Consider the following 15,355-nt stretch of genomic DNA (forward strand, 5'->3'; position numbering starts at 1 on the left):
GCAACTGGGAGCATGGAGTTTTGATTTAAAGGATGTATCCACAGCTCTGTGTTTATTAGCCTTCATAGCCTTTCTTCTGTGAATCTAAGTGCTTTTGAATTAATTTAATCTTTTAGCCTTCACAGCATCCTGTGGCATCCCACTGTTTAATGATGTGCTATGGGAGAAAAATACTTTCTCTTCTTTGCTTTAAACCTGCTATCTGATAACTCCATCTAAAGCTTCCTAACTCTTGTCTTGTGTTAATAATTACTCCTTATTCATCTTCTTCATTCACTTCCTGGTTTTATAACCTCTCCACTATCTCCTCTCAGTCCTATTTTTTCCCCAGACTGTGGAGCTTTAGTTCATCTTCTGTAGCAGAGAAGCTGTATCACACCTCCAGCCAGCTTTGTTGTGCCTATCTGCACCTTTTCTAATTCAGCTGTGCCATCTTCGAGAGATGGGGTGGGAATCACACACCAGATATTCGAGAGAGATGTTCACTGTGGGTTTGTAAGGGCATTGGTGAAGGTCTGCCCCTCCCCTCCTAGTAAAACCAAGGGTCAATTTGTCCTTTCAACTACTACTGGGTGGTGAACCAACCTTTCAGGAGACCGTTGGTTTAGAAAATGGTACTAGGTCTCCGCACAGTGATTATCCAAACGGCCTTACGTAGTCCTGGCTGCCTCACATATTTCATACCGCTTTGCATTTAAAAAAAAAAAAAAAAAAAAAAGGTTGCTGGAGCTGCTTTTCAGGTGTAGCTTGCCAGCAGGAATTCCTAATGGAGACTGCCTGACATCTGCAGCCAGAGCCCCTGGAATGGGGTGCCGAGTGTCCAGGCCAGCTGCAACAGGCAAGATGGGCAGCCACCGTGGGTGCAGGTTGCCTGGCGTTTCCTGGCACGAGATCCTGCCTTCGCTTTCTTACAGCATTGCCAAAAGTGAGCGAGCTGAAGCCTTCCCCGGGTGCCTACCTCAGGCTAGTTTATTCTTGTTGGGAGTTGACTTCGGTTTGGGATTTTTGTGGTTTGGAAGGGGTTATTTAGGATTATTTTGTATTGTTTGTTTCAGGCAAAACAGCTCCACTGTTTCCAAGGAAGACACTAGGGAATATACCTCTTATCCATATTTAAAATAAATACATTGTGTGATCTTTCATTTGGAAATTACTAATGTTAACAGGATTTGAGAAAAAGATTGTATTCATGCAGATGATACTTGTGCAGCGTTTTGCTGAGTAGGAGACTTCTGGCATAGCCACCGACATGCATCTAATTTTTTCCAAACCCTTAGCGTGTGAGGAGTCCTTGTTTGTACGATCTTCAGAGATTTGAATGGTTACATTTGCAGAAAACCCTCCCCAGGTTAGGCACGCTTAGCTCCTGCAGGTCGTGCTGGGCCCAGACACCCAAATGGGGTAGGAGGCTCGTCACTTCTGTGAAGACCAGTAAACCCAGGCTTGGTGGGAAACAGCTCCAAGTTGCATCAGAAGAAACAAGCATCAGGCTGAGAAGCAGGAATGCAGTAAAGCAAAGGAAGCTGAGGAACTTTAGGGAAGCAGCAGGGGAAGAGAAGGAGAACCAAGATTCACCACGATGCAAAGGACTGACCTGCTTTGGAGATGAAAGAGAGTAATGAGGGAAGTCGTTGTTCATAGGATCCTGGTTTATTTCTGTCCTCCAGTGTGTCCTGAGCTCATCAGTGCCTGATTCCTGTCCAGCAAGCTTCCAGCCCTTACCTAGAGCACCTGACTTTGGCTCCCTCCCATCCATGTGTGTCACCACCTCCGGCACCTCAAATACCAACGAGCTGGATCCCTGCGCTGTAGGCAGGTATTTTCCTAGCAAGTTACAAGTTTGAAACATGGAGCAGGCAAAAACCAAATACCATCACTGCCCCCCGACAGACTGAAAACGAACCAGAGCCCATCAGCATTCTGCTGACTCCTCCCGACCACCCGCTCTCCAGAGATCGCTTTCTCCTGGCACTCAGCATCAGGAATAACGTCAGGTCCCAGCCAGGCACGTGGCACCAGTGCAAAGGGAACACGAGCCAAGGCAGTTGTGAGGGAAAGGCCATTGTTCCAAAAAATTCAGATGATGTCACTCTGCTCCTTAACGGCATCATTAAAACATCCTTTCCAATGGCAAGTGCCTCTCTCTGCAGTTGCCTGCAGTGAGGGTAGCAGGCATGGAACAGATTAGTCTGATTTTAGAGGCTAGATGTCTATTATAAAAACCATGTTTCAGTATAGACTCCCTTGGCCCCTGGACACGGAGGCATGCAGACAGCAGCGACACTTGAGCATGCCTGTTCTTGGAGAGAGGAAAGCCGCTCGTGCTCCTTGTTACCGTACTCCCAATCACCATTTGCGCTGTGACAACTGCTAGAAATCTTAATAACAGGCTGTGGCCCCACCGGAGTACGGTTCAACAGATGTAAGAGTTACGTTTCTAACTATCTTAACACCTTTCGGCAGGGTGTCACAAACACAAGATAATTAAGCCTCATGCTAACCCTGTGATGTAGAGACACGGCTGTTTTTTTCATTCTGATTTTACAAATGAAGAAGCTGAGGGACCTGCTACTTGGTCCTGAAGCCCAACCCCTCCCCCGGCCTCTCCTCCACAGCTGCTAGGTGTCTTCCCACCTGCCAGAAGATCAACACGTTTTGACTTGTTGCTGATAAAACTAACAGTACTGTGCCCCTGAAAAATCCTAAGTTTTCTTACAGAGATGAAAATAGTGAGTAGTTTCAACGTCTGTTACTTCTCCCGGCCTCGGTGCCTGGAAGCACCTCCAGCCCAGGCTGCCCCCTTTCAAAAGCCCAAGGGCCAGCTATAGCCTTGCCACAGATGTGCTCCCAAAAGCACCCACACCCATATGAGTTGTTAGTCAGGTAAGGGATGACTCTTCATTGCCCATGAGTTGATCTCTCTGTCGTTGCCCATCATGGTGCTTACAGCTACAGATGAACCTAAGGATTGAAAGTCCTACCTGTCTCCCTTGCGCCCCACAGGCCACCCATGCGGAGCTGCTGTGGGACACAGCCCCTGCATTTTGTGAGATGCCTCACAGAATTTGCCGCCATTTTGTGTCTCCCCTGGCACCCCAGCCTAGCTGCAAGGGAAGGCTTTCTGCCTCTTGATTGACCATGGCTGGCTAGCAACTGGGGAACCACTGACCAGAGAACTGTAACAAACTTCAGGGAGATGAGACCCACCAGGTGCAGCCAAGAGACTACACCACAGAAACCCACGTGTACCAAGGTGACTGGTGGAAGAGCCACGAGTATGAAATGATTGGTGCAAACTGACCACAGCCGGTTGCCTCGGATGGATATAAAAGGACCCTCTGAGAGACTGCGGGTGTGCACCCACCACTGACTGCGGAGGACCATCAGCAAGGGACCCACGGGACACGGCGGGATCCTGGATGATAACTATCCCTCTTTCCTTTCCCAGTGCTAATCTATCTATCTCTCTTTCTCTTCTCTTCTCTCTTTCCTCTTCTTTCCTTCCTTCCTTCCTTCCTTCCTTCTTCCTCTTCTTTGCGCTGTTTTTGTTAGACCATTACTTCTAGAGCTGTAGTAAATAAACTCGTGAGGTTAGTTGGTTACCGTTATTGTGCCTGGGTTGTGCTTTATCCAAGATCAAGGATCGCAAATCTATTTTATTTTCCGTCAGGGTTCAGGAGAGAGTACTCTATCCACAGGTGGGTAGAGCACCTCATGGTGTTCTGTGGGCAGGCTCCAAGAAGAGTCAACGGCATTTTGGTTTTATAGGCAGGCTCTGAGAGGACTCAACGGCATTTCGGTTCACAGGCGAGCTCCGAGAGTAGCTGATGGCATTTTTTGATTTCCAAGTTAATGTTGCATGACTGTGTGTGAATGAGAAGTGCGAACAAGTACAAAGTGAGTGTGGAGTTCTGATCCGCGGTTCTGCTCTCCTGCGAGGGAAGCAGCCAGAGACAAACGAAGCGCAAGAAAGGAGTGAATGTTGACCTCTTAAAGAATTATCACCTTATTATTCTATATATTGGAACCAAACAACTGCCTGCATCATGGTAGATCCCAGACAGCATGAAAATCTAGGCAATGGATGACAGCTGTAACACCTACACCTTGTGAGAGACATCCTGGAAGATCAGGGAAGATGCTGACACCCTCCAATGATGCTTCCTAGAGCTGTGTGTACAGGAGGACTACAGGAAAGAGCTGGCATGGCTGTTTAGCTCTGCTGGCGCACCAGAGGTGCTCAGGTGGACTTTGGGGAAGAAAGAGTAGAATAAGGCTCCTGAGATACCCTGCACTCCCTCCAAACTGTCATAGGAAAGGAGAAAACAACTTCAGCCCCTGTCTTGGAAGACACCTCCCTTCCAGCCCTCCTGCCACTACCCACAAGCTGGGTCCTTTGAGAGTCGCACAAATATTCCATGACTCCTCTAACCACAGGGAAAGGGCTGGACAGAGGGAGGCTGGGGCAAACTGGGCTAGGTGGGCATCACTCCCCGCCTGCAGGCAAAGCACACACCCCAGCAAGGCTGACTTCCCAGCCAAACAATGATGTCTTTCCATGGGCAAGCATCCCCTGAAACTGCATTTTATTCTTTTAGATCAGTTTCTGAAAGGAAATCACAAGGATGAAACTTAAGGTTTTCCAGAGCTGTTAGGGGAATCCTGAACAGTCAGATGGAGAGATCAGTAAAGGGACTTTAAGGTCACTCAAAGCAGACACTTAGAAATTGAGATATGCAGAACTAAGCAACTATAAAACCCTTACCTAGAGTTTCCAGAAGTCCTTCATTGTACTTGTTAACCAAAACTTGCTGATGTTCTTGGTGATGATAAAAAATCCCAGGCACCAGCCTACAGTTAGAGGAATCTCATAAATTAAAATCTCTCTCCTATATTTCATATTCTTTTTATTGCAGAATCACTGGTAAACTGGCCTAAACTTAGAGTGCTCCTTTCTGGCACCCTTTGTTCAAACCTCTTCCAGCTGTCAGGGGAAAAAATAAGGAAGTCTGTTTCAGCCCAAATTTAATCCATTGGGTTTGAGGTTAATGGTTTTGTTATTTATTCATTTATTGCAGATTTAGAGAAATTGGCAAAACTGATCTCAGAGCAGGCTTAGTTTAGGAGTGATTACTGTAGCACTACACTACCCTGCAGTGGCCTTACCAGCCAAATCAATATTTAAGAAAATACAGCTTGACTAACGTGCAAACTGTGATGAAGCCCTTTTTACTGATGTCTTGTATTCTGAAGAAAACCTTAGCTTTGAAAACTGAGGCTCCTTTGTTGAACTGCTTACGCTGGTGAGCTACAGGCAGAACCATACATAGTGGGAATGCTGTCAAACAGATGGGATCCCTGTTTCGCACATGATTCTGGAATGCAATAAAATTGTTTGGTTCTGGGAAACAGTTTTTCCTCCCATGACACTATCAAAAAGGCCAAAAGGCCTGCTTCTGAAATCCATACTCACATAATTAATCCTCATTCATGCTTCAGGAAGATGCAAGTTATGAAGGAAAAAAAAAAGCACAGGAACATCACCCTTGTATAGAAATATTCTCATTTCCTGATCTTAAGAGGGTGCAAAAGGGAACTTGCTTTGAGAGGAAACAAATCGAAAGAACCTACATACATTGATAGCAGCAGAAACACGGGAAAGAAAATATGTAAATACACCACAACCAAAAACCTGTGATTACTTCAGCAAACTGGCCTGGAGAAGCCATGTCAGGAATCTTCTGAGCGATTTCTCTTTCCAGCACCTTGAGCCAGCAATCCTGAACACTTCCCTTCCCTTCACACCTCATGGAGGATGTCGGCGCAGGACGGAGGTTAGACCAAAGGTTATAAAATCAGCCCCTCCAGCAGCAGAGGTCAGGGGAAGTTGCTTGCTGAAACACTTAAGGCCTGACTCTGGGCTGGTATAAATCATCATGGCCCCCAAAAAAGCCCCACTGAGGGTCCTGCCGCTTTATACCCACTGAACATCTGGCCCTCAGCCTGTGAGAAGAGTATATAATGTGCTTCATGCTTCACGCATTTCTCAGCAGCTGCTTCGAAGGACTCCTTCAAGCCTCACATGAGACTGTTTGCCCCAGCTTTGGAAAGGATTGATTGTGCACAAACAATTTCAAACTTCAGTGTTTGCAGGGCCCAAATGCGTGCTGAAAGACGTCTCTAATGCAGTAATCTGCTCCTTGGCAAATCTCTTTGCAAATCAGGTGGGTGAGGAAGAGATTGTGCCCAGTCCCAGGCAATTAAGAGCTTCACAGTGCCTTTCCATAGAAGAGTTTGCTTCAGTACTTCTGACGGGATCAGGGGATTTCAGCCTGGTACAGCTAATGTGCAATGGTTTGGCAAACATCAGAGGGATTTTGCTATATGAATGTACGTAACCTTTCCCTCTCATCTTTTTTTTTATCATTCTTATTAATCAGGAACTACATCTTTGAATCTATCTTAATCTTAACACTGCCGCTGGTCTAGAAGATCTGCCAAGAAAATCTTGCAAAGAGGAGACTTGAAAAGTCATCTGACTTTTTTTTTTTTTACTAAGAAGCTTTCAGCTGCAGTGTGTTACATTTTTTAGGGATTCAAGTTAGCAAGCAAACAGTCAAGATTTGTATGTTGTATAACACTCGTGGCTAGGATGGTTTCTTATTATTTCCCCTTATTAGCAGGTGAGACCACTAACCACCACTTCTGAGAGGGCTTGACTTGATAGCTAGACATAGTACCTCACAAATTGGTAGAGCTGAAATTCAGGGATATTGGGGACATTTATTTAAAGTGACCTTTAGTCACTTCCCAAATGGAAGTTCTCAATAAATTATATTTTCATGAAGATTCTGGTTGCTCCTTCCAGTTAATTGCATCCCATGCCAGGCTAAACACCTCTCTGTGTTTTTGATGAGGGACTGAGTATGGCTGAGCAAAAGTTGTATTCTCCTATCTTGCTACCAAACCCCACACTTCAGCTGCCAGGGCCGACAAAGATAGTAGATGGCATTCGTATGAGTTAAATGGTTACCCAAAAGATGTTAAACCCAGTTAGTGATTGAGAAGAATTGCAGAGGGGTGTCACAGGTGGTCTTCTCTGTTCACTAAGCCAGTTGGATAAGTACTTGGACCATAACCAGAAGGAAGGCATGATTATATTTTCATGATAGCAGATTTCTTGTATAGCCATTATCTTTGAAAGTTAACAGTACTACTTTTCTTTCCAATTTATTAATTTAAGGAAGATCTGGTCAGCTTAACTCCATTAGAAAATTCAGTAACTACAGCAGAAAAACTACTCCAGGGTCATAATGTGTGTTTCAATAGCCCATTCACATTTTCACGCAGAAGAGGTGCTTGGGAAGATAAAGATGATGCCAACTGCACAAATTGTTTGATAGCACTGGTCTAATTTGAAGATGTATCCTGCACTTGCCAACTTACAACCGTGCTTTGATTTACTGTACAAGTAGGTTCAATAATGAAGGGACAAAGTGAAACACAGCTTTCTCTTGGAGGAAGAGAACCAGGCAGACACTCCCACATCCCAGGCCTGTGATCAGCAGTGCTGCCTTTAAATTAATAATATTTTTAAAGTATTTGCAGTCATCATTCTAACATCATAAGTAGCTGCTATCTGCACAGCAGCTTTCATCTAGAGACTTAAAGAGCATTCCAAAATTTAAGTCAGTCCTTCCTGAACAACGATTGAATGTCACAAATCCATACTACCAACCAGGGAAATCACCTTCTTTGACAGAACCTCTGCTTTCTCCCTTTTTCTTCTTCCTTCTTTCTTTCAGTAAGTCTTTGTTACACTTACTATCAAGCCATAAGAGCATGCAGCAGACACAGAAACCTTGCTGTGCTACGTGATTTCTATGAGCTGTGAGTGATTTGTATGTAAAGTTTGTGTTGATTCTAATGTTCCACGGCAAGGAATCACATTGTAAACAGCACTTTTACCCCACATGGAAGGAGAAGGACCTACTTCTGGACAACTTGTGGAGGATGAGATCTATTCTTCTGCTGAAATTAATGACATCTGGGAGACGTTACTGCTTGTTCATATTTTTTTTTCCTTAGTTAAAAAAGGAAAACCAAGAATCAAAGTAATTAAAAGGGAGGAAAAAAAATCACCAAATTCAGAAAATACATGCGCAGAACAAACATAGTTTGAATATTTCTACATTTTGTGGGCAATGTCTTATCCTGGTGATTCATACAGCCACAGCATGCTTTGGGGGCAGAATAAAGAGCACAATCCTCTCTCCTCCCTCCTCCTACCACCAAACTCACCCCTGCAAATCAAACTCACCTTTGCCATTCTTGTAAAGCACGGTTGCTTTTAACCCCAGTTTAGGTGTATTTTGGAAAGAGGACAATCAGTCTGATGACCCGCCCTGCTCCCTACCCGGTGATGCTCAGAGTTTGGCCGCTGGGGTTGCGGTATCCCACCTCTCCCTTGGCACATCGGCAGCACTCACACTGCTCCTTCCCGGCATTATTTTAAAAGAGAAGAAAATTGAGCTCTAAAATACAGTGATGCTGCCATCCTTTCATGGCCAAGTTCTCACCCCCAGTGCTTCATCTGGCCTTTCTGAGCACGGATGCCTGCTCAGAGGGGGAAGGTGAGCGAGGCTTTCCCCCTTGCTTTCGGGCAGAGCTGCATTGCATGCCACCCCAAGACCTCTCGGGCCACCAAGCGGGGACGGCAAAGGCCAGCGGTGGGGTGAGGAGTAGAATTCTGGAGAAACAAAAAAGGTAAAGGATGTCGGTAGCAAGAAGCAGCTCTTTGGAGAAATCCTGGGAGATGCAATAGCAAACGCCTGTCTCTGTGCTCGCTTCCAAGCTCTGCAGTGCAGCTCAGCAGGTGCCGTCCCCTCAGCTACACCTTTGGCCTCTCCTCTTGGAGTGTTTTTAGTAAAGTCATGTGAGAGGTTTCCTCAATGCTTCATCATCCTGGCAGAAGCGAAGCATCAGGCTCTCCCACCCCTTGAGAACAAACAACTGTTTCTCTTTGCTCTTTTTCCTATTAAACGCACATACACATCTCGAAGGCCTGAAGGCGAAAGCTCTTAAAAGGAAAGAAAAAGACGATGTTTCACCACCAGGAGGGATAGCACAATGGAAAAACACTGAAGCAGCTGGTCTCCTGTCCTGGAGCATCCATCAGCAGGATCCTTCCTGCTCCCCTCTAGGTAGGCTCCTGCACTGGGGCAACTGATTTTCCCTGGCATGGTCCTCTGCGCTTGGTGAAGTAGAAACCATCCTCGCTGCGGTGGGAACACTGCTCACTGCAAGCAAAACAATAGCTGTCATCCCCGCTCTCCTCTGCTTCGTTTTGGTTTACATTTAAACAAACCGAAAACAATTTGTCATTGCAGCGGCTCCCCCAAGCCCTGAGGACCTGCTGTTTGTAACGCTTGCAAATTCAGCACGGGGAGGGGGGAGAAAAATAAATCCTTGGATGTGAGTCTAGGGTACTTTTTCACCTCTCAGAGCATGCAGACGACTTGTTAATACTAATGAGGCATGCGGCTAGTCAGAGGGAAGCTCCTCGCATGCTGAAAACCAGCATCGCAGAAGTGCGAGTCAGGCATGCACTGCAGCACCTTTTATTGGCCCAGTAAATAAAAAGTTTTGAAAATAGGAATATCTGAATGTTTTTTAAACAGCCTGTTAGGATCCCTGGGCTGTGACATCCCTGTCCGGTTTGGGGCAAGAAGCAAGGGTATTTAGTGCAGTGCTGCACGCAGTAAGGTGAGAGCAAACTTGCCCCCATGTTCTGGATGCATCTGGGAACAAGGCTGAGAGACGGGCACCCGGAAAGAAATGGTGATTTAAAAGCTCTACAGGTCAGAGACAGGGTAAACTAACTATGGATTACTAAAACAGATGAAGATTTATAGAAACTGTCAAAAGAATGCAATGCCCTCGGCAAACGATTAAAAAAAAAAACCCTGAAAGGTGCCTGAGCAAAAGCAGTTAAATTAAAACCATCTTTGCAACTGAGCTTGAGGAGGAAAACAGCTGGCAGGGGCTGCAGCGCCTGGTGCACCCTGGGGCCGGGGCAGCCTGGGAGCACACACAGTGGTTTGGTTCCTGCTGGTCTACGGAGCTGAAGTCACTGCTCATTCCAGCCCAGCACAGGCATGGGAAGGGGAGGCGGGAGAAGAAGGAGCTTTCTCAAGCTGTCTTAGTCGTGCCTCAGCTCTGCTCTGGAGAAAAGGGATTAAACCTGGAAGTAATTTGGAAACAGAACAGAAAAAAGTGTATCTGGATTTCAGTGAAGCTTCATTGAGAAGCATTCACTTCTAATAAATGCTTGTATAACGTTAATAAAAAATATTAAGAAATAACACACTATATTATTTAATAAATAATTGTATAATATTATTGTATTTTTCTACTAACTAAAGTATAGAGCTGTTTTTTTGCACTGTGACCCTCCACTCACATGTGTGCCTATTTTAGCCTAATCAGTGAACTATCCAGAAGCTGATCATTCCCTGGATCAGAGTGGGTAAAAATTGTTTATATTAATTTACAAAAGAATGAATATTTAACTCAAATTTGATTTCTTTTAAGTAAAACATATTTTAAAAGTCTACTCATCATTACGTTTGAAGTCATGGCAACATATGTTAAAAACCTGAACAAAAGTAAATGAAATTAAAATATCTTATTCAGGTTTACCAATGGAATTTTTTAAAGAGGCAAACTGATCAACTGAGAAAAAGCAGTAGAAATCAAATTTTGTTGAAGTAGTTCAAAAAGATTTGCTAGCAATAGCCTCTTCAGAGGTGTTAAGAGCGTATTTCCTCCTGTCAGTGTATTCGCCTTGTTTACTGCAACAAATGTTTAATGAAAGGTTAAAAAAGCAGGCAGGAATGGAACAGCAGAAAAGCAGCTCCTCTCATGGGTGAATGGAAAAAAAGCAGCAGTGATCTACCACTTCTAAATTATTGTAGGACAGAAGAAACAGAAGCAACATTAGCTCCACTCCCCAGTAATTTCTGTTCTCAATACACCTGTCGGCTTCAAAGACAGGGCAGATGAGAAGGAGAGGATTGTGTATTCATGTGGCTGTGGAAATCTGGACAGGATCTTCAGTGGCTGCTGCTGACAGGGAAGGGAGAATGGAAGTCCCCTTAGCCCTCCTGGTAAACCAACCCCCGCCTTACACTTTGAAAAATGCATCTTTATTCTTTACGAATCCAGCCTGGCTTACCAGGTTTTACATCACCCCAAAATATATATATATATATATATTTTCATATTCATTGAATTCCCATTCTGGTTACACACAGCTTATTAGGCATTATTAGTTTGAAGAGTCTTTATTAATATAAAAGAGATGGTAATGAAGCATATGCACTCCGTGAAGGAAGCATAAAATAAAAACAAAGACAAATTAGTTTAATCTGTACTTCTCAAATGAACATCACAAATACAAGAAGTGCTAAATTTAAAGTTAGGACTGAAATTAAAGTGCTTATTGATTGCCAACTGTTGAGAACTTACTTTTTCTTAGGAAAAAAACCCCATAAACAAACTAAAAAGTTGGAACAAAAATTAATACAGATCTTTCCTTCTCTCCGGTTGTGATGCTGAATTCAAGCACATCACCTCGTGCCCGCAACGCGTAAGAGCACTCCCGGGGCTCTTTCGGGGGTAAGGCGAACAGCAGGACCCCCTTCCGAGGGTCAGCGGGAGGGCAGGGGGGCTGGAATGACGTCCCACCTGAAGTCCCTGCCGACGCTCCCAGCAATGCCAGTAGTACCGGTATTTCCCCCGTCGGACGTTACACGGCTAGACCGGTCCTGCAGCTACCGATTAACTTCACTCCAGTGAACTGGTCTTGTTGGTCCAGATGTTGAACCATATGAATCCAGCTGTTGGACCTCAAGGTCCATCTTTAAACGGAAACATCCCCAAAGGGATGCTGAGCCCCTGAGCCCCCCGGGGATGCTGCACCTCCACAGCCCGGCCTTGGCCATTGCCACAGGAAAGCGAAGCCGCTGCGTTGCTCAGGCTACAATAAACAGAGGGGAAGATCAGGTTCACACAAACGCTTCTTTTCTCAGCTCTCTAGACTTTATTTTTCCAGTTTAACTTACAGCAAGCCTTCCAAACACAGACCAAGCCCAGAACACATGGCAAACGTTTATTTCAGATCCCTTTTCCAAGATGCTGGAGCTGGTTTGTAGCCAGGCCACGCGTTTGATCCTCCCGCTGGGAGCCACATGAAAAGTCAGCTCAGGTGTTTTTCCCCCCCCTAAAATCACGGGTACTCCCCGCCGGTGACACCTGCCCAGCGGGCCTGGAGGGCGGCAGACGGGCAGTCCGTCGCGTCTGCCGGGGCTCTGTGCTCCTTCCTCAGGCGGCCAGGCGGTCCCGGGAGACGCGGGGCAGCAGGAGACCGGCTGCGCGGGTCCGCGCCTTGCCCCCGCCCTCCCCGCGCCGCGGCTGGCGCTTTGGGCAGGGCCGCGCAGGGAAAAGCACCGCTGTCAGAGGCTGAAGGAAACGGACCGAGGGGAAAAGCTCTGCTGGAGTTACAGAGGTCCTTGGCAGGAGGCGGAAAGAAACGAGCCCCTTCGAGATTCTGCAGTTAACGACCGGGCTAACTAAGGAGGGGTGCCGGCGGAGGCAGGCAGCCCGCCGGTTCGTTCCAGGGCGGGAGCGGCGCAGGCTCTCCCCCCACACCCGGCCGCACGTGGCCTCAGCCTAACTGCCCGCAGCACCTTCCCGATCCCGACGCTCCTCATGAACAGCCGGCACTGCCTGGGGGGGGGTTCGCTGGCACAGGACGGGCGCCCCCGAGACCCCCCACCCGCCGCCACGAACACGCGTGGGGCCGCGGAGCGCCGGACGCCATCGCCCCCCGAGGGGGCGGGGCGCCCGGCGGGCGGGGCCAAGCGGCGCGGGTGGGCGTCGCCGAGGGCGGGGCCTTGCCGGCCCAGGGGCCCGCCCGGCGCGAGCCGCGGGCGCGCGGCTGTTGGGGGGAGTCGGAGCGCGAGCCCAGCGGAGCGGCCCGCTCTCATTGGCGCGCGGGGACAAAGTGGCCGGAGCGGAGCGGTAGCGGGGCGCCCGCGTGCCGCCCAGCCGCGCGCGGGGCGATCGGCTGGCGGGGGCGTCCCGGGGGCGCGCGGCCCGCGGCGGGCGGGCGGGAGGCGGCGGCGCGGCGGGGGACGAGGGCAGCGGGGCCGGGAAGATGAACCGGAGCTTCAACAAATCTCAGACTCTGCGGTATCTGGAGTGCAGCGCGGTGGAAGTGAAGAGCAAGGTGAGGAGAGCGCGGCGCGGCCTCGGCCGGCGGCGGCCCGCTGCGCCCCTGCCCGGCCCCCGCTACCGGCGGCTCTCCCGAAAATGAATGGAGCCCCCCCGTACCCCGGCACCCCTCGACCCCCCCCCCCCCCCCCCCGCCGGGCCCCTCCCGCCCCGGTGCTGCCGGAGCCGTGCCCCAGCCGCAGCCCGGAGAGCGGTGACGGGCTGGCGGCAGCCCGCGGAGAGGCGGGATCCGCGCTCCGGGCGCAGCTCCCGGCCTCGCCCCCGCCGAGCCGCCCCTGCCCGGCCTGAGGCGGCGGCGCGACCCTTCCCCGCCCGGCCCCGGGACGGCGGCGGGGCTGGAGCGGGCGGGCGCCGGGGGCCCCACTCCCCCTCGATCTTTTGTTTCTCCGCGGGGACTTCGGCGCTAACTTCGTGGGGCAGCTCGGAAAGCGCCGGTCGCCTCGCGCGGGGGGAGGGCCGGGGCTGGGGCCGGGGCCGCCCGGTGGGCGGGTGGGAGCGCCGGCCGTCTCCCGGGTGGTGGGCCGGCTCCCCGGCGCGGTTTGGCGAGAGGAGCGGAGGATTTGGGGGGAGGGAGGAGGGTCGGGTCCCGCCGGCCGGTGCTGGCAGCGCCGGAATCCCGCTGCGGCTCCCGGCCGGAGGAGCGAGGCCTGCGGGAGGCTTCGCCCTGCCGTGGCTGTTTTACCGGGTGTCGCCCGGGGGTGCCGGCACCTGCCGTCAGCCAGCCGCTTCTCGCACCCTCGTGGTGTTGGGGCTGCCAGGGGCGGCAGAAACGGCTGGCTGCCGGGGATGGCGGCGTCGGGCGCTCTGCCCGCGGTGGGGCTTGCTGAGGGCTCTCTTCGACGGGCTTTGGTTGCTCTCGGTTGAACCGGCGCGTCAGAAATCTTGCCTGCCGCCTCTGCGCGCAAAAACGAGTGGCTTTTAAGCGACGCTGGGAAATCTCCGTGGAAGCCCGCGTTTCAGTGTGCGTGGACCAGGAAAGGCGGTAAGGCAGTGCGCAGGTTGAGAAGAGTACGGAGCAGCGTTTGCACGTCCTGGAGTCCTGCACAGCCCTGATCGCCCGCTGGGGCGGTACTGGAGGCAGCGCCTTTGGGACTCTGTGCTCCCCGTTTCTGTCCCTTGCTGCTGTTAAACATCTGGATTCAGATCAAACAGCCTTGAGCAACGCATAGACCCGAGGACGGTCGGGTGGCTTCAGTGGGAGAACTGCCCTATGTCCAAGGGACTCTCCAGTTGTTTCTAAACGTGGCACCTGACGTGTAGGTTGAGGCCCTTATTTCCTGACCTCCTGTTGCCACTTGAAGGGGCTCAGCTGGCCTGGAAAGTTCCATCCAGCTTCCATTGCTGGGAAGTTTTGCTTCAGTTTGTACTGGTTCCAAGGTGTAACCCACCCACAACACCCACTGTGGCCCCCGAATGCTCCAGGTCCTGTGTTCTAGTTACTGAGTTACAACCCATGCGCTGCGTGAGCTTCACACTAAAACTTGACCACAGATAAGAATTCTTTTTTTAAGTTCATCCTCTCTCTTCTACTTTAATAGTGCTATAGCTTGAGTTTGTTCCGTTAACAATTAAAAAACAGCCTCCTAATGAACACCTCATAGCCTCCTTTGTAGCTGCAGGAATCCTGTAAGTGAATCCTACCTAGCTGTATAGACACAGGGTGAATTAGGGAGGCTGTGAGTGTACAAATGACTGCGGACTTCTGGAGAGAAGGAAAATAAACTTGTGTGGGTGGGAGGGGTTTACTGGAGGTCTTCTGTAGCTCAGGGTTGTCGCTGCTGATGGCCCAGAAGTTAACTTTAGAGAACTGTACTGCACTGGAAGGAAATTTAAAATAGAGGCTAAATTCAAAATACCCCGCTGAGTGCCTGCACCCAGTGAGGATCTATTAATGTGCAGCGTCGGTCAGCAGAGGCTGCGCTGCTGAATTTGCTGGTGGGGTTATACTGCTGGTGTGATTTGTACGCAGTAACATTTAGGCTGTTTGTGTAGCAAACTGTTGGCAAACAGAGGTTGGTACTGACGTTGCAAGATGGTTTTCTTTTGTCTGTAAAGCTCG

General features: G+C 49.4%; 1 protein-coding gene across 1 annotated transcript in view; it reads left to right on the top strand.

The window, feature by feature from the left end:
- The first annotated feature begins 13,194 nt into the window (after positions 1–13,194).
- PARD6G (par-6 family cell polarity regulator gamma) overlaps positions 13,195–15,355 on the top strand; it is a 68,077-nt gene continuing 65,916 nt past the window's right edge. Inside the window, exon 1 of the mRNA XM_075416607.1 lies at positions 13,195–13,291. Within this exon, the coding sequence (XP_075272722.1) occupies positions 13,220–13,291 (72 nt within the window). The 5' untranslated portion in view covers positions 13,195–13,219. The remainder of the gene's footprint in view (positions 13,292–15,355) is intronic.

Source organism: Opisthocomus hoazin, chromosome 3 (genome assembly GCF_030867145.1).
Source record: "Opisthocomus hoazin isolate bOpiHoa1 chromosome 3, bOpiHoa1.hap1, whole genome shotgun sequence".
NCBI lineage: Eukaryota > Metazoa > Chordata > Aves > Opisthocomiformes > Opisthocomidae > Opisthocomus > Opisthocomus hoazin.